At 52.4% G+C, this 18153-nt stretch overlaps 1 protein-coding gene across 4 annotated transcripts in view; it reads right to left on the bottom strand.

Moving 5' to 3' along the window:
• The window catches only part of tenm2a (teneurin transmembrane protein 2a), a 209008-nt gene that overhangs the window by 17783 nt on the left and 173072 nt on the right, over positions 1 to 18153 (bottom strand). For 2 of the 4 annotated variants that reach the window (XM_086178654.1, XM_086178657.1), the window contains 13 exons: positions 16914 to 17039; positions 15680 to 15906; positions 15090 to 15285; positions 14523 to 14624; positions 13844 to 14038; positions 11415 to 11615; positions 7918 to 8103; positions 7027 to 7053; positions 3698 to 3844; positions 3292 to 3502; positions 2509 to 2628; positions 1095 to 1356; positions 549 to 816 (listed from right to left, as the gene is read on the bottom strand). In XM_086178654.1, coding sequence (XP_086034780.1) covers positions 549 to 816; positions 1095 to 1356; positions 2509 to 2628; positions 3292 to 3502; positions 3698 to 3844; positions 7027 to 7053; positions 7918 to 8103; positions 11415 to 11615; positions 13844 to 14038; positions 14523 to 14624; positions 15090 to 15285; positions 15680 to 15906; positions 16914 to 17039 — 2268 coding nt within the window. The remainder of the gene's footprint in view (positions 1 to 548; positions 817 to 1094; positions 1357 to 2508; positions 2629 to 3291; positions 3503 to 3697; positions 3845 to 7026; positions 7054 to 7917; positions 8104 to 11414; positions 11616 to 13843; positions 14039 to 14522; positions 14625 to 15089; positions 15286 to 15679; positions 15907 to 16913; positions 17040 to 18153) is intronic. The other 2 variants (XM_086178655.1, XM_086178658.1) reach the window with 1 other exon arrangement.

Here is an 18153-nt window from a genome sequence, read left to right as displayed (position 1 = left end):
AAATACAATATTAGAGTTGTTTTCAGGAATCCAGGGATCTGGGATGAATTAAATTCGGTATTGACTCGGTATGATTTTAGTCCCAGATGTCCACTGTAGCTGCGGCTTGACAGCCGTCTTTGCTTGGCGGCGCCCATGAGCGGCTGTGACAGCAGAATGTATTAGCGGCGAGGCTCCCTCCCCCGGTCTCCTGCTTGCTGCTCCAGTAACTAACTGCTAGCTCACCCCGATGGCTAATAACCCTTCACCGCTGTTACGGCTGGCTGACTGAACTACATACAGCCTCAATGAAAAATAGACATGTGAAAAATCCCCTCTTAACTGCGGCTATATTGCAGAGTGGAAGGAGGACGGGTTTCTGGTGTGTAATCTTTCCTTCAGGCTGCCTAATTAGCTCTCTGGCTCTGTCATAGCCGGTTCTCCATTACTAGTAAAGTTTCTAATCTTCTCACTGAGCGCAGCATTTTGGGGGGGGAGGGGAAGAAAAAAAAGTCCCGTTCCTCCCTTCCGCAGCTCGGACGCTCCGTCCGGCCGTCCCTCGCACTCACCGACGGCTTCGGAGAGGCCGTAGACCCTCTGGCCGTACGCGTCCGTCTTATCCCAGATGTAAGTGTAGGCTAAATTGGGCGAGGCGTGGAACCACTTCTGGAAGAGGTGGCCCTCCACCGCGACCATGAGGTGGACTTTGAGCAGGCCCATGGACACCACAGCGGGAGTCATGGTCACCTTGAGCAGGGAGCGGTAACCCTGCGTCCTGGAGCTTAGGTAGGACAGCTTTAGACTCGTGCCAGGCACCTCAATCTGCTCGTGCAGCACCTGGAAGACAAAGAGAGGAGATGACAGGAGAAAGGGATTAGGGCGGATTAGCGAGAGAAGGGGTAATGAGGGTCACGGTTCCACTGACGGCTGAAGGACAAAAATGGGGAAAAAACAACGGATGAAATAAAGAAATCGAGAAAGAGGGAACGAGTGGGGGGAATCTATCGAAGCGAAAGGAGGAAGAGAGCTACGAAAGACAGGCGTACAAAAGTGGGCAGAGAGCGAGGGGACCAGAAGGAAGATTAGCCGGCTGCCAGAGATCAGTGGTACTGCACCTGTGTCTCCGGTATGATGGGTTTCTCCCCTGGCTTGGAGCTGAAGAAGGAGGAGAGAGGGGATGCAATCACAAGAGGGTCAGGCCTGACGAAGCCACTCAGGTCACAGCCAGGGATCGTGTTCTCTTCTGTCTTAAGCACCAGAGTGTCCATAGCATAAAACTGGCTCCAGGGCAGCCACACGGTGCGCTCCTGGCTCAGGAAGGGGGCGCGCTCAAACCGCAGAGTCAGTGATGCGCCACCGTTAGCTATCAGGTCAAACCTGGAGAGGTTTGCAAGAAGAGGGTGGGAATGAGGTACAGATGGGGAGGGCTGCAGTGGATGGACTGTCATTTGGACTCAAACACCGTCGGTCATTCCCTTCTATCATTTCTACTGCGTTGCTCGACGGCTAACCGAACGACCGAAAACACCTGGAACAAAAGGCGGCGCGGTTAAAATACCACACACACGTACAACGGAATGGGAATGTCGGACCGCCGGGGCGGGAGGGGTTTCATCGGGCGATCTTTAGCCCCCTTCCCCCCGTCACAAATCGCACCCCCGCCCGACCTCCTGTGGATCAACAAGTACGGTGACAGCGTGTCTCCGGAACTTGCCGGCCTCGTGACAACTGCAAGGAAACAACACGCGTCAGCTGGTCCCGGCCAGACGGCGGCGAGGCGCTGCCCCTGGAATACAAGGCGCGCGGTCATTAAGCGAGCAGAGGCGCGGGTGTTTCGGCATCGCTTGGGTCGAGCTGGAAGGAAACGTGACAAGGAGACGGTTAAGACTGCGGCGGTGGAGAGGAGCATGTGAGGACCTGAGATAGGAAACACATGAAATGCACATTGAACGACCGGAGGGTCGACTAAGAGCGCTCGCAAATTTAAAATGGACGTCGGCCGGACATGAAATCGGCGTAAATCATCCGCAGACCCCAAACATTCCCTGGAGGAAACATGGAATTATTGCACAAGAAGCAGAAAGAAAGGTTAGGTCAGTTATGCAAACGTTTTTTTTTTTTTTTTTCGTCATGTTTTCGTTTTAAAGCAGACACATGTAAGACGTCCCGGATCTCCGTTTTCCCTTCCGTTTGAATGTCAAACGTGTCTCGGACGGTTTGGCTTTTACGGCTAACCCGCGATCCAGGCGGGCGCCGAGGCGTTAGCCGCGCGGCGCTCGTTCAGCTAACAGCGGCGGCTCTCCGAACCCCCCGTTCTCCACTGATTTCCGACGCCGTTGTCCCATTAGCCGCGTTCTCGTCGTGATCGACTTCGCCTCATCCTCACTCGTTGGATGCGTTCGCTCGCTCGCGTGATCTAGCCTCGTCTGATCTACTGCGATCGAATGGAATCTGAAGCGCTAAGCTAGTTTTCGGTTTTTCGGCGGTGTGGCCGGGTGCCGGGTAGTGCCGGGTGGCTGGTGTACATACATTCCATCCTGCCGTGTCAGCGTGTAGCCGTAGTGGGGGTAGTTGACAAAAGACACGTTCACCCCCACCAGAGGGGTTCCATCTGTAGTCAACACCTGACCCCGGATAAGAGATGCCAAACTGGAAGGAGACAGAGGAGATAAAGTGAGAGGGCGATAGTCATCTATCTATCAGGGCAATCTCTCTCGCCATCAATCATCTGGTTTGATTAATCTTCTCAGCTTTCAATCATTCAATTAGCCCGTTCATGTATCGCCCGGGTCTTCCACCACTCATTAATTAGACTCAATCGGCGGAGCCCGCCGTCGAGATTAACTCACGTCAATCACGTAAACAAACCGTGACAATGCAGATGGATGGCGGAGCGCTTACGACATACCAATAAAAGTCAGGATATCACAGCGACGGGCTGATTTCGATCGACGTGATTTGATTCGGTACATTATGTCTGTCTTTTTCTCTGGGTTTTATGAATTTTGGCAAATGGCTTTGGGTTTCTACGTCCATTCAATGGTTGACACGCAGTCGTCTATTCATTCGTTATCGATGTCGCTTCATCCGGACCAATCCATCGCACGAAGATACAGAAGACCATTCATCCATGTGCCATATGGAGATATGCAACCATTCGCCCTCTCATTCACGCGTCAACACGAGACTTTAACGTCTCATTTATTTATTTTTTCAGTTTACAATACGGATGTGTGATGATTGGATGACGGGGTACAATCAAAATATAGCATGTGTGCGTGTGTGTGTGTGGTCGTGTCTGCAAGGCCTCACCTGGAGTTGAAGGGGTTTTCTCCGGGGATAACGTGGGTGCCGTCTCGAGCCACCAGCATCTTGACGCGGTCAAAGAAGGAGCGGACCCGAGGCTGGGAGGCCGGGCTCTGCTGGATGACCAGCAGGGGGTCCCTGGAGCCCCGACACAGGGGGCTGTTCTGGCAGGGACTCTGGATGCAGCAGTCGGGATCCATGCAGTCCGTGAGGCCGTCTGCGGGAACGGCGGAAAGATAGTGAGCTCGCGAGACGGCTCGGGTAATCTTTCGCGACGACGGGCCTGACGCGTCCCTCTCTGGGCAGGAAGTGGGGTGACACTTCCTGCTCCGACTCATTTCTGAGTCGCCCGTAATGTCCGCGAGTCCACGGCCGTCCCTCCTCTGGATCTCCTCCGCTCGCCCAAATTCACCTCCTTCGTTGTCCTTGTTGTCGGCGCAGGATGTCTCCATGGCAACGCTGCAGCCGGGTCCCCTCCAGCCCGTCTGGCATTCGCAATGCCAGCTCTGCTGACCCATGGTGCACTGGCCGTTCCCGTTGCACAAGTTCGGACAGCCGTCTGGGAGGGCGGGGAGACAACGGGGTGGGGAGGCCGGGGAGAGGATAGAAGGAGGGGACGATCAAACCCGTGTTTTTCGGGGTTTTATCATAAAATAACAGCCAAGAAACAGTTTTACACACATATGCGCTCATGTGGCTTTGGCGGACGAACGGCTGTAACGCGTTGCAATAACCACATGGTGGCTCGCTGGAAGTATTGATTGTTCCACAATCAATTTCATTCAGCTTTTGTGCACACCTTCCCATCCGTCCACATCAGTGATGGGTGCTAATGCATGTGTGTGTGTGTGTGTGGACAGATCACTGGATTCACTTACTAATAGAGCACAATCCAAGCAGCTCTTTCTCTCTCTCTCTCTCTCTCTCTCTTCCCCCTCTCACCTCCCTCCTCCCCCGCCTCAATCTCAAGCTCGTTTACTTATGATTCAGAGTAGGTAATGGGATTCGGATGGCTTGCGAGAAATGCTTTCTCATGAGAGAATGAGTTTTTGTTCAATGGAGTGTGTGTGTGTGTGTGTGTGTGTAAGTGTGTGTGTGTGTGTGTGAGTGTGCTCATGTTAGCAAACGTCTGTGTGTGACCTAAAAAACCCTCGCTTTAGCTTATTCGAAACTCTGCTGAAATCTGACGCCGAGCATGTTTTGTCACTATAAAATACAATAAAATGAATTTAAACAATCCATAATTGACATTTATTGATTTTTTTTTTTAATGTAATTATTACACGGTTTTATTTAATCCATTGAAATTGATTGAAATACATTTTAAGGTCAATCATTGTGGGAAAAACATGCGTGTGGGTTTGTTTTCAAAGGTCTCAGAGAAGCGATCAATACGCTGCTCTCCTGTTCATGTGTTCCAGGGGTTCGGAGGGGAAGAACTCGGGCGGCGTAATCGGAGGCAACGGAGATACCAGGAGGCCCCGGCGGCACCGACGAGCAATTTGGGGGTTCTGGAAAGGTCCGGGGATGTGATCTGGATTGCGTCGCGACCGATACGATGTCCTTGTCATCGCGACCCCCTGGCCTTTCCTGTCATCGTTTGTATCCTCGCTTACGATGTTTCCCATCAACGTCTTTTGCAAAATGTCACGCAAACACCGTCGTTAACCCGGCGTCGCCGCGGGACGGCGCCGAATCGCAGCCTGCTGGGCCCGACACCGGGCCCGGGGGAAAGCGGCACGATAACGCCGCGGATCGCAATATTTTCTCTGGAAACAAAAAAGAAGCCTGAACAAACTTGTCACAGTGATCTCCTGGATAAACACCGGAGCGAGACTCTTAACTCCACCCGCGGGAGAGGCGAGCGAAGGCAGGGCTGACGGGTAAAACATGACGCGCATGTCGCGCACGCACACAGGTTGCAGATACGACCCGCCGTTTAGCAGCGCGCCAGTAAAGAGTGAGAAGGACGTACCAGCCCGTCGAGAGATTATGAAAATGAAGTGCTTTTCATTGAGTTCTGCTCAGCAGATTAATGAACATATTTTCTCTCAAGTTTCACTATAGGGTTTTGCCCTCTAACAAATCGCTGCATCAATAAAGCCATGCATTATGAATATAAATAGCACAATCTAAACCGTGGCAGCGGCTAAATTAACAGGCATTTCACCCCGGTTGGCATTTTATCACGGGTCTCGCCCGCCACGCGGCGAGGGGCGGGGGCGGGGAGTCAACAAAAGACTCGGCGAGAAAAGACAAAACGCCGTCGTGTTTGAACGGTCGAAGGGCTGCCTTTCAGCCGCGGCGGCGAGAGGAATCAAATCAAAGGTTTCTATCTTTAATTATTCCCCTTTTCTGCATGGTTGCGGAGGAGGGGGCGGCGGCGGCGGCGGCGGGCGCTCGTGACGGCGTATGAACAATCAGGCGGGATTGACCGTCCCCGTCTATCGCGCTCGGGGGAACAAAGGCAGTTAGCGGTGATTGCCTGTTAAATGTAGTTGCCATTTAAAGCAGGAATACTTATGAAACACCTGGACAGGACAATCTATAGCGGGCATTGATCGGCCTGCCCGGGCACGCCGGCGTGGGGCTCCTCTCTCTTTAATGCCAGCGCCCAGTCAATAGCCCCTCATACTAACTAGAATAAAGTGGGATTTCAGAAACTATTAAGTCCACCCTCCCCACTAATGTAGTTGGACTCTGATGAAATCCCCTTAAAAAGGAGAAGAAATTGCCTTGGGCTATGGGTCAGCACACACACACACACACACACACACACACACACACCTCCTGTGTGTGGCGAGGTTATGCGTGCGTGTGTGTGTGGATAAGGAGTGATAGCGTGCACGGCCCAGAGGAAGGAGTAAGTCAGGGAAGCAGACAGACAGAGATAGAGAGAAAGAACCAGAACAAAGTGCATAAAAGAAACTAAGTCAGAGCAGCGAACACAAAAGTTCCAGCCCCCCGTCTACTCTAAAGGTCACGGCGGAAAGGTCAGGAATAAATCCAAGATCTCTGCTCGGAGCCGAGTCGTGTAACGAGAAACCTCCTCGGACGAGTCCTTACTCATCCCTTCCCATTGGTAATAAGCTTCCTTAAGAATTACATTGATTTCTTTCCTCCTCTTCTGCCGGAGCGGCTCCTCCCGGGTCGGGGTCGTTCTTCATCCTCCCTCCGTCCTCCACCCTCCACCCTCCACCCCCGCTCCCTCTTTAACCCCGCCATTTACCTTCTCCTTTCCCCGGCCCGAACCTTCGGAAACCACCGAGCGCTCCTCCGTCGAGCGCGGAGGCCGCCGTGCCGCGGGGGGGCCGACGGCGGCTCTGCGGCACGGCCGTCCGTTAGCTATTTCCCCGGGAACCTCGCTTCGGATCCCGCCGTCGGAGGTTCCGCGCCGGGATCGCGGCGATGGGGGGGGGGGGGGGGGGGGACGGACCACGCTCACAGGCATGCACATCCACACGTTCACAGCACAGCCCCTCCACATCGCTGATACCACGCTAGCTCTGGATGGTACCCCGCCACACATCTGGGCTCAATGACAATTACCCCCGCCGTCGTGCACGGCGGTCAATACGAGTGCGCCACGCGCAGGGGGTTATCATTGAGGCTGGCACCCTAATCTATGAACAGACAGCACCACAGAGGCTGCAGAGCCAAGCCGGGCCGGAAACCCACAAAGACAGCAGCTACTTTCTACCACCACAGTCTAAGTAAGAAAACACCGGTCAGATACGGTACCTGCTTTGTCAACCATGCTCCCATGGTCTGCAGTCGGGGGGAACGTGCAAGAGGCAAGAAATGGGGAGAGGACTTTTAAATAAAATGCAAGTAATAACATGCAGAGCTAAAATGAACTACAGGCGAGCCGCGATAAGCTAACACGGAGAGAATCTGCAGCGAGCGAAGTGCGCTTTGTGCCGAGCCCAGGCCTGACAATTCTTTCATCTCGGGCTGATGCTGCAGTCAAAGCTGCCCTACTTTCTGATGGGGGGGAAATGGGAAGATCATAAAGCGTTATTCCCCTGTGCGTTTATGTGTTCGGCAGTGTGTAATGATATTTGTGCATGTGTTTGGTGGTTTTTTTTTTTTGTGTTTTGCTGTTTGTGCGCGTATCAGATTGCAATCACGGTGCTTGTGTTGACAGCGAAATGAGACATTTCTAAAAGCTCTGTGGGTGAATCACAGGAATCTGGCGCTCGTCTCTCCAAAGTGACAGTGATGTCAATATGATTGACTGACATGAAAAAAGAAAACACACACACACACACGCACAATGTGAGATATTTTTGATCGCAGCGAGGTGAAGAGTTTTACCTCTCAGCACATAACTTTTGTGCTTCAAAGGCCACAGAAGCTAAGACTCCTGGGGTCTGCGGTTGAGAGGCAACTTAAAAACGGCTAAATCCTGCTCTTTTGTAATCCTCCCACTCCCACTCCTCAGATGCTTCCTCCTCTCTTCTCTGCTCACCCACGTCCCCCTTCATGTGTCTCCACTTTTTATTTACTTAATTCCTTTAACAAATCGGGGACGAGTGAGAGTGTGCGCATCCGCCAACGCCGGCACCCCCGACCCGTCTCCACACACACACACACACACACACACACACACACACATGCACAGGCACGTACCGATGGTGCAGTGCTCCCCGTTCCAGCCCTGGTGACACTGGCATTTTCCGTCCTTGCAGGTTCCGTGTTTGATGCACAGCGGGTTGCACACCCGCTGGTCGCAGCCGGCGCCGGTCCAGCCTTCCTCGCAGCGACAGGCTCCCCCCATACACACTCCGTGGGTCCCACAGTCCACCGAACACACCTCTGCGGGAATACGGGGAGAGGGGTTTCACACACACTCACGTATCTGCTCTGGATTTTGGAAACACTGCATGGACTTGCGGGGAGGAGTTTTTGTCGATTCTCTCGGAGAAACGGACCCAAAATAATGATTCTTGAGCGCTTATGCTGCACTTGGGGTCGTGGAGCGGCCGGAGCCTATCCCGGTGCTCATTGGCCAAACGGCGGCTCGGCCTGGACCAATCACAGGGCCTCGTATAGAGATATCCAACCGTCCAAACATCTGGACGATGCAGGGTCTCCGGTGAACCTCCTGGAGAACCCTGAGGAACCCCACGCAGACACGTGGAGAACACGGAGACTCCACACAGGAAGGACCTGTGGGAATCCAACCAGGAACCTCCTTAGCGGAGAAGAAGTGCTAACCGCTGCGCCGCCGTGCCGCCACTTACCTCTGAAAATGAGGGCGACACTGAAAAAGTAACCGGTCATATTGTTAATCAATAATCATTTGACGGAGAATGAAAGAAATTCCTTCGCGGGAATAGAACCGGCGACCCTGAAGTGTCGAACGCTGCGCCGACGGGACGCTCAGAAAATGCAGAGTGTTCTGTGTTCAGTCGACCCTCACTTTTCTTTCCAAGGCTCTCGCGAAATATTGAGACATTTTTATGGCATTTACAGAAATATTAACCCTCAACGAACCTCACTCAACCCTTTACCAACCTCCCTGCGGATACACCGACGCTTTACTGGCCTTTTTTTTCTTCGGAAACATCGTTACGGGCCGTTTTCTGTTATTAAACGTTCTGTTTTTCAAGTTACAAACGTGGAAGGACTGAATCATATCGTCGTCCCAATCTTGCATATTTTGACATATTTTTCAGGGCTTCTGTGTTGTTTGTCGTGGCCGCAAGTCGTTTGAGTGTGAGACCGTTTTCTTCCTCTTCTTGTTGCTTCTCTTCCTCTATGAACGGCGGCCCATGAAGCCATCGAGGTCATCCGGAGTCGTGTCGGAGAAGCCGTCTCCTCCAAAAATGCGTGCCGGCAAAGAAGATCTCATATTTTTATTTAGTTTATAAAATGAATTGTACTTAAATTCACTATTTTTTTCTTCTTAGCCTAGAATACGGCTATTTCATCCTGAAAAGAAAATTCAAATACTGCAAAAAATGCTGAAGAACGACAAATCGTGAGAACCAAATAAAAAAAAGTGCAAAGTAGCGAAGGTCCAGTGTTTATGAATGTTATCTTCCACCGGTGAAGACCGGCAGAGGAGTTTTAGCGTGAACCCAGATGGTGGCGGTCGCCGGGCGGCGGCGGCAGAACCGGGATGCAAACAATCTTGATTTATGGAGCATCGAACCCAACAAACGCACCAGATTTGCATGTTCTGCGAGCTGAGAGTGTTTTAAGCACACCCGACCTCATCCGCGGGGATGTTAACAATTTCACATGTGACATCCTGAGCGTTTTATTACAGCAGGCGCGTGTGTGTGTGCAGGCCTCAGCTTTGAGCGAGTGTGAGACCGTCAAATGAACGTAGCGTGGGGAAAGAAAAGGAAACCAGAAATGCAGACAATCTGGAAAAAAAAAAAAAGGCCACTCAACATCGCTCAGCCTTCGCCGCTGATGTGTTTTTGAAGGCAGAATTTATTTCACGTCGCTCGGTTAGAGTCGCTGACAGATTTTGGAGGCAGCGGCGGTTCATGTGGCGAGATGCGGCGACGCCGTTCATGCGCTCCGGTTCCCCGTCGAGCCGGGAAAGAAGCATGTACAGGTGTTTTGAAACACACTCGCTGAGAGATCCCGCGGTGTGGAACAATTGTGTTTTTTTGTTTTTTGTTAAACTTAAGCGTCGTCTCTCTTCTAACAAGTGCCGCAGCTTTGTTCGGGATCTCGAGATCGCGTTGCTGCGCATCAGCGAGTCTGAAAGGCGTTCGTCTAAAGGAAACCCCCGCCTCCCCAGCCAACGGAGGTGCGTGTCGGGAAAAGCCGGAGGAAATTCATTAGATACGTCGCAAACATCCGGTTGCACTCAAAGAGGAACCGAACGCGATTTGGTGGTCGGAGGTTACGGCCGACTATCAACCGGCATCCATTACCACGCCTGGAGGGGTTTTCATTACATCTGGCGCAAACACACGCCGTCAACTGATATCGGCTTTGCGGTCCTCGGCCAAGGTCGCCGTGACATCATCGCGGCCGCTACATAAACAACTGCAAGATGGCGGTCAGATCAGAAGAGGGCGAGCGGCGTGTCCCGGATGACGTGTCGGAGGGCGCGATCAGCGGAGAGAAGGTTCCTGCGGGATCCGGGTGAAGACGGTCCGTCGACGCTTACGGATCCGCCGGATCACGGAAACCAGAGCGCGACGTGCTGATGATGCCGTGAACAGAAAGGGTTTCTTCTGGGTTCTCAACAAACCGCTATCAGGTTTTGTCCAAATGACCCGCTTTCCACGCGTTCATTCGTTCAGCGTCCACAGCGCCGAGGTCAGGCTTGTAGGAGCCAATCAGGGGAGGCCACGTCCGGCCTGGATCGCAGGGCCTCGTTCAGCCTCTCGTTCACAAGAATTCAAGAAAAATCAAGGGGAGAACGTGGAGACTCCACGTGGAGGCCGAAGACCCCTTTGGTCTTAGAAAGACCACTTTGCATTATTTTGTATAGTGGTTTATCTATCTATCTATCTATATATATATATACACTGCTCAAAAAAATAAAGGGAACACTTAAAAAAACACATCCTAGATCTAAATGAATGAAATATTCTTATGAAATACTTTGCTCTTTACACAGTTGAATGTGCTGACAACAAAATCACACAAAAATGATCAATGGAAATCAAATGTATCAATCCATGGAGGTCTGATTAGGAATAACATTCAAAATTAAAGTGTAAAAACAAACTCCAGGCTGATCCAACTTTGATGTAATGTCCTTAAAACAAGTCCAAATGAATCTGTGTTGCTTCCTGAGTGGACACTATGATTTCACACAAGTGTGATTGACTTGGAGTTACATTGTGTTGTTCAAGTGTTCCCTTTATTTTTTTGAGCAGTATATATATTTAAGATTGTATTTTTCCTTTTTAAAACATTGTTATTTTTATTCTCGATGTTCACCATTTTGACGCTGCTACCCCATGTGCTCCCCAATTGCCCCTCGGGGACAAATCCAGTTTATGGGATTCTGATTTTGGAATCCAAACCCGCTGTCCATGACCTGCATGACATCACCTTATTGGAGAAAATATTCCTCCTGATCTCGCTTGTTTACAGGAGCTGCAAGAGAAGGCCGTGAACCCGCCTCGTTCTGACGTCGCCGTACCTACCCATTGAACAGTCGGGTCCCATCCAGTTGGGGTCGCAGCTGCACAGGCCGGTGTCCGGTATGAAGGCCCCGTGTCCGTGGCACTGGTCCGGGCACTGGGCCCGGGGCAGCTCGCAGTGGAGGCCCCCCCAGCCGGGCTTGCAGTGGCACTCCCCGTTCACACAGATGCCGTTGTTGGAACACGTGGGGTCCAGGCAGTCCACTGCGTCAAAGCGCAAAACAAAGCGGACGTAAGAACCCCAGCGGGGTAAAAAAAAAACCCCGTCCTTTCCGCGCCGACGGTCGGGCGAGATGAGCGAGCGCTAAATGAGACAAAAGCGACGGGGCTTATTCTCCATTCTTTGTGTACAAGAGGAGATAATGAAATAAAGACACAATAAGCAGACACGTTGCCCAGGCAATTAAAGCGGACAAATTACCAATCGCCGAGCACTGATTTGGGGCGGAGCTTACCGCTGTGTGTGTGTGTGTGTGTGTGTGTGTGTGTGTGGGTGCTCTACACTAGGGAGAAGCTGACAATGTCAGTCTTCCAGGTTGACAGGCAGCTTTGAGTGAAAACCAATTTGACAAATTACCTCCTCCTGGCGTGGAGCCTCCATCCTGGCCACTCACCCTTGTCCTCTTTGTCTTACACCTCTTTCCACCCCCCCCGTCCTCAGGCATGACTGACCTCACCACACCCTTTTGCACACACACACACACACACACGCACACACACGCACGCGTCTAACCTCAGCCCTGCATTTCTGTTTGCCTGGCAAAAAACAAAAACAAACTGGCGGATCGCAGTTATTGATTTTCATGTCGCCGGCACTCCAGGTAAATTGTTTGAGGGAGCACTCCGATGAATATCAGATGCGAGGAGAAAGAAAGGGATTGACGGAGGGGGGAAAGAGGGAGCGAACGCTGACCTCCAAGTCCTGACCTCCACCGCGCTCCCTTCTTCTCCGGCCTCTCTCTCATCTTCACCCCTCGCCACGCCGCCGCCGCCGCCGCCGCCGCCGCCTCTCCTCCTCCCTGTTATTCCTCTCCTTTTGCTCTCATCCATATTCATCCCCCGCTGCTGCCTCGGCTCCCGCTCCATCTTTTATTCCACCCCCCCTCTTTGTCTCTCGCTCCCGTGTCTTTCCAACGACCAATAACGCGGCGGGTCGATGCTTCTTAGCAGGGATCAATAGGAGCGATTTTAGCCCTTAATAAAATCTCTGAAGTGTTTGGCCAAGGTATCGTATTTCATTCGGATATATGTGTGTGTGTATGTGTGTGGCTGTGTACACTCATATTTCACACACACACAAACACACACTGATGAGGTGTCTTGTTGGAGTTAGGAGTTTGTAAACTGTGACTATAGAGGTGAGTGTGTGTGTGTGTGTGTATATATATATATATGTATATATACACTGCTCAAAAAAAGTAAAGGGAACACTAAAATAGCACATCCTAAATCTGAATGAATGAAATATTCTTCTTAAATTCTTTGTTCTTTACATCGTTGGATGTGCTGACAACAAAAATGATCAATGGAAATCAAATGTATGAAGCCACGGAGGTCTGGAATCTAAATGAAAGTGTAAAAACACACTCCGGGCTGATCCAGCGTTGATTTAATGTCCTTAAAACAAGTCCAAATAAATGTTGCCTCCTAAGTGAACAGTCACACAAGTGTGATTGACTTGGAGTTACATTGTGTGTTGTTCAAGTGTTCCCTTTACTTTTTGAGCAGTACACACACACACACACACACACACACACACACACACAAACATCCTGAATTTCCCCTTTGGGGATCAATGAGTATCCTCTCTTATCTTATACATATACATATATAAATGTAAATCTATCCATCCATCCATCTATCCATCTATCTATCCATCTATCTATCTATCTATCTATCTATCTATCTATCTATCTATCTATCTATCTATCTATCTATCTATCTATCTATCTATCTATCTATCTATCTATCTATCTATCAGAATAGTAAGAATAGGAAAAACTTTATTTATCCCGAAGGATATTGTTGTGCCAGACTTACAAGAAAAACATTATAATAATAAATAATAGTAGAATTATTTCTATTATTAGAAATAATTCTACTATTATTTATACTATTACTATAGAACAATAGTAGAATATACTGTTTATATTTGTATAAACAGTAAAAAAAAAGAAAAAATCTATCTATCTATCTCTCTCTCTCTCTCTCTCTCTCTCTCTCTCTCTCTCTCTATCTATCTATCTATCTATCTATCTATCTATCTATCTATCTATCTGTGCACATTCATAAACCTGTATATGTATGTATTTATTGTCAGATGATCTGCAGAGCTTCTGGATGAGCTCTCTGCCCTGCAAACAGAGAAATCCCAGCTTTGCAGAAGCGGCGTCGCAGGTGCGGCGCCCTGGAGGCTCACGGGCGCTGCTTACCCTCGGCGCAGCTCTGCCCTTTGTAGCCGATGGCGCACACGCAGTTGCCGTCGGTGCAGGTGCCGTGGCCGCTGCAGAGCGGGTCGATGCACTGCGTGACGGGGACGTCGCACTCGGGTCCTTTCCAGCCGCTGTAGCAAACACAGGAGCCCTTGTCGTACTGGCCGTTGCCGCTGCACAGCACCGGGCACGCCGCTGGCGTGACGGAGGGAGGCGGGGAACACAGAACAGCTTTTTAGATCTTCTCAAAGCCGTGGAAAGCCTCATCGCCCGCACGCACACACACACACACACATTCTCACCCTTACATTTCAGGGGGTGTCAGGGTGAATAGAGTGGTGAAAGGAGCGGAGGGTGGCGATGACAAGAAGAGTAATTACAGGCAGAGGTAACTAAACTATTCATCAAAGCTGTCTATCCCAGGTGAGCGGCGAGCCGTTAGCAGGGGGAGACGCCATTCATCATCACTCAACTTGTCTCCACTCCACCTAAGGCCATGCGCCATCTTGCTGCTCTTAATCCCCCCCAAAACACACACACACACACACACACACACCGACCCCCCAGCTCGCCGCCGCGCGTGTGGCGCGAGGCGAGACGCGAACGCCCGTCTAATTAGATGACAGCGATGGCGGGGGCTTTCTCGGCGGGGAGGAGACGTCTTGCGGGCGGCGGCTACCTTTGGAGCAGTCCATGCCATGGAAGCCGGGGAAGCAGTGGCACACGCCCGAGTTGCACTCTCCGTTGCCATGGCAATTGCGCGGGCACTCTTGCACTGAATCTGTGAGGAAGACAAAGCGTGACAGAGGGAGAGGGAGGGTGAGAGAGCATCCCATCCTTGGATCCGATCAAGACCGGGAGGCCGGCGGAGGTGACGGCGCGCACGCCGACGTGAAGGCCGGTGCGTTTGGACTCCCGCTGCCGAAAGCTCGAGGCCGTCGTCCCCCCGGCGTCCCCGTTCTTAGCGCCGGTTTATCATTTAATTGTGGATTTGTGTCGACAAACATTAGCTATTTTTAGCGGCGTGGCTTTTAAAGTTTCCGCGTTGCTGGTGGCAACGGCATGTGTGGCGGGGCGGTTTAGCGTTCGCCGCCAGTTAAAAGGATGAATCGGAGGAGGAGGGGAGCCGTCTCGCTGAAACGCCGCCATGTGCGAGCGCCGCGGCGAGCGGTCGGCCGCCATCGACTCTCCATCTGCCGCTGCTGGCGCCGCGCTCCATCTTGGCGGCGCCGGACGCGACACCCACCCATGATGTTGGTGCTGAACGACACCGTCTCCCTCTCCCGCCCGTCGTTGTAGAAGGCCAGGTGCCAGGCGCCGGCGTCCAGGTACTGGACGAACACGGCCTCGTTGAGGACCACGGTCTGGATGCTCCTGCGCTCCCTGGGAGACTCCACCACGCTCCACTTCTCCTTCCCGTCCAGCCGCTCCATGTAGTCGTACTGCGGAGCCGAGAGAGGACAGAGAGGACGACGCTGAGGCGGGACGGACGCGTCCGAGACGCCGAAGCGGCGGCGAGCTCGGGAGGATTTGGAGCGCCCGTGAAAACAGCCGCTAAGATCTGCGACGGGCCCGTTCTACAAATCAAAATCCGCCGTTAATTGAGCAGTCTCTAATTAACATAGGGCTGCAAAAGTAACATTAATGTGAGATTTAATTAAGTGCAAATCGAGGATTAAATTAGTTTTTTCAAACAACTATGCCGCGGTAATGGATCACAAATGCATTATTAAACGTCCCGTGACAAAAGCGAGGTTTTTCTAGCGACCCCTCACGCCGCCGCCCCAAAAAAACGAATTCGGCGAGCGATCCTCCCGCAGCCGCCCGGGGTCTCACCTGGGCGTGTGACGGCGGCAGGCCCTTGCGGATGTAAACCCCGAACAGGGCGTCCTTGCCAAGGGAGATATTAAACTTGAGGAACTGCGGCTGGCCGAGGTGAAGCAGGCTCCTCCAGAACACGCCCGGGGGGATCTCCTGGGTCACCCTCCGCCCGACCTCGATGGCGCCCGTGTCTATGCTGGTGTTGCGGCCCGTCCACGGACCTGGAGCCAGGGGGAAAGAAACTGCAGGACCTGTGATTCCAGGCGTCCGCCGGCGGGGGTCGATCGCTGCTCATCTGTGAATAAGCCGGCCGAGGAAATTCCCGTCCGTCCGACGGGAGGACGAGCATCATCACCTCTGGCGCGCCGGCTGTTTGGGCCGGAACCAGTGTTGTGACATGTGACAGCGGGAATGAAACACGATGCCTTTGTGTGTGTGTGTGTGTGTGTGTGTGAGAGAGAGATGCCTGCCAGGCCTTTGTTAGCTGGAATCAGGGTCTGTGGGCTCTCGCCTGCAGAGTCCAGGCGGGAAGACTCCAGAATAACAAAGAAAATTGAAAAAAAAAAAAAGAAAAAGAGTTGCATACGACGGCAGCATCTGGCGGCGCCGGCTGGGGAAGCCAACCCTCTCATTAATACTGAATGCATCATCCCACACACACACACACACACCTATAGCGCACGCTGGGCGCCTCACGCACAAATCGATCCGGCAGAATAAAATAGATAGGAAAACCACACGGGGGCCTTGAGGGGGAAGGGATGTCGGGGGCCGGGAGTTCTGATCGGCGGCACCGACGTAACACACCCGAGTGGTTAAACACCACGCGGTGAAAACACACGCTAGCGCGGCGCCATGAATTATAAAAGCGCGCGAGTTCGGTGTGTTTCTGTTTTAGAGCGGGGCGGGATTTACACGGCTGAAAGGACCACTGCGCCGGTATTTATTTTCTGCGGAGCCGGGGTAAAGAAAAGACCAAAAGCAACGCGACGCGCCAGTCGGTGTTCTCCGCTTCTTCCTGCTGAGGATGTGAATCTTCACGGCGAGACGCGCCGACGCTCCGGCACCACGGACGCCATTCCTACCTCCACGCCGGACAGGTTGATTCCATGTTTTTATGTGTAAATAATTTCCCTGGATGATAAAGCACCTTCTGCTTTGTGCTGCGTTCTCTACCGACCCTGACATGAGAAGTGTGTGCATGTGTGTGTGTGTGTGTGTGTGTGTGTGCGCACGCTGCAGTTCATACCTCTGCCTCCAGAAGGCAGCGTGGCTACATCGCTGTTGACAGGCAGGCCCGCCGCTCCCAGGCCGTTGTTCAGCACGGGGTTGTCGGACGGCTTCAGCTGCCACGTCAAACCCAGCAGGTTGATGGCTGCACACAGAAGGACAGAGTGGGCCGAGTGAGCGAGTGTGTGTGTGTGTGCGTGTGTGTGTGTCTGGATGTCTGATGAAACCCGTCATAACCAGCGTCAGTGCGAAGCGTTCACGGCCTCCTCGGCCGACCTGGATGTTTCCTGTGAACCGGGAAGCGCCGACGCGGCGGCAGGAAGGCGAGGCGAAGCCTAAAACCCCGTCTTCCTGCGGCGGCTGGCGAGATCCTCCGGACACGCTTTCATTTGGAAGCCTTCGCACCGACGAGCAGGAGACGGACGGCTCTCCGCCGAGACCCCGTTCTCTTTAGCGCGCCGCTCGCGTGCGGCTTCTAATGGCTGTTTGTTCTTCATTTGTCAGCTCTTTACTCTTTCCCCTCGTCTTCCACGGCGCCGTGGCCTCGGAACCTGGTTTCCCCCCCCCGAATAAACGGAAATGATTGTTTTAATCCGTCCCGGGCTTTGCAATGATCATCAGGCCGGCGTCGGAGTAACATAAATAAATGAATATATAGGACGCATTACGCGCAGGTGTCGCGTGCGTGACGGCGATCGGCGTGGAAACGAATCAATTTCGCACACAAGATCAAGTGCAAATGTTATGGAAGGGAAGACGGGGCGGCGGCGGGAGGTTTGCAGCCTGACGGTTTCCTGCAGAGACGTCCTCGGCGTCAGGAGGAGAAGGTGCTGACACCACGACTGCAGAGACGCATCTATTTATTACTTTCCGTCGGGGGAGGCGGGTGACACACACACACACACACACACACACACTTGACCTTCCCGTCGTCTTGTTGACCTTCACTCCTCTTTTTTTTCCCTTTCCCTTCTCCTTTATCCGCGCCCGTCCTCCCTCCCCGATAACACCGACGCGCAGAAGCACGGACATGGAAAGATCCTATCGGACGCGGACAGTCGATGGAAAGATTACCGATTGAATCCGCCGGAGACGGCCTTTTGTGACGGCACGCTCAATCTAGGTCACCCGCCAGAAAACACACGACAGAGTTAGCATGTTGTGTGTGTGTGTGTGTGTGTGAGAGAGAGAGAAGGGGGGGAGGCATGGTGCCGGCAAACATGGCCGCCCCCGTCTTCAGACGGCCGATAGGTGTCTCT

This window comes from Fistularia commersonii, chromosome 31, assembly GCF_037954325.1.
Source record: "Fistularia commersonii isolate RoL2024-O1a breed Wild chromosome 31, RoL_Fcom_v1.0, whole genome shotgun sequence".
Classification (NCBI taxonomy): domain Eukaryota; kingdom Metazoa; phylum Chordata; class Actinopteri; order Syngnathiformes; family Fistulariidae; genus Fistularia; species Fistularia commersonii.
The sequence above is the reverse complement of the archived record's forward strand: the minus strand, read 5'-3'. Positions and strand labels throughout refer to the sequence as shown.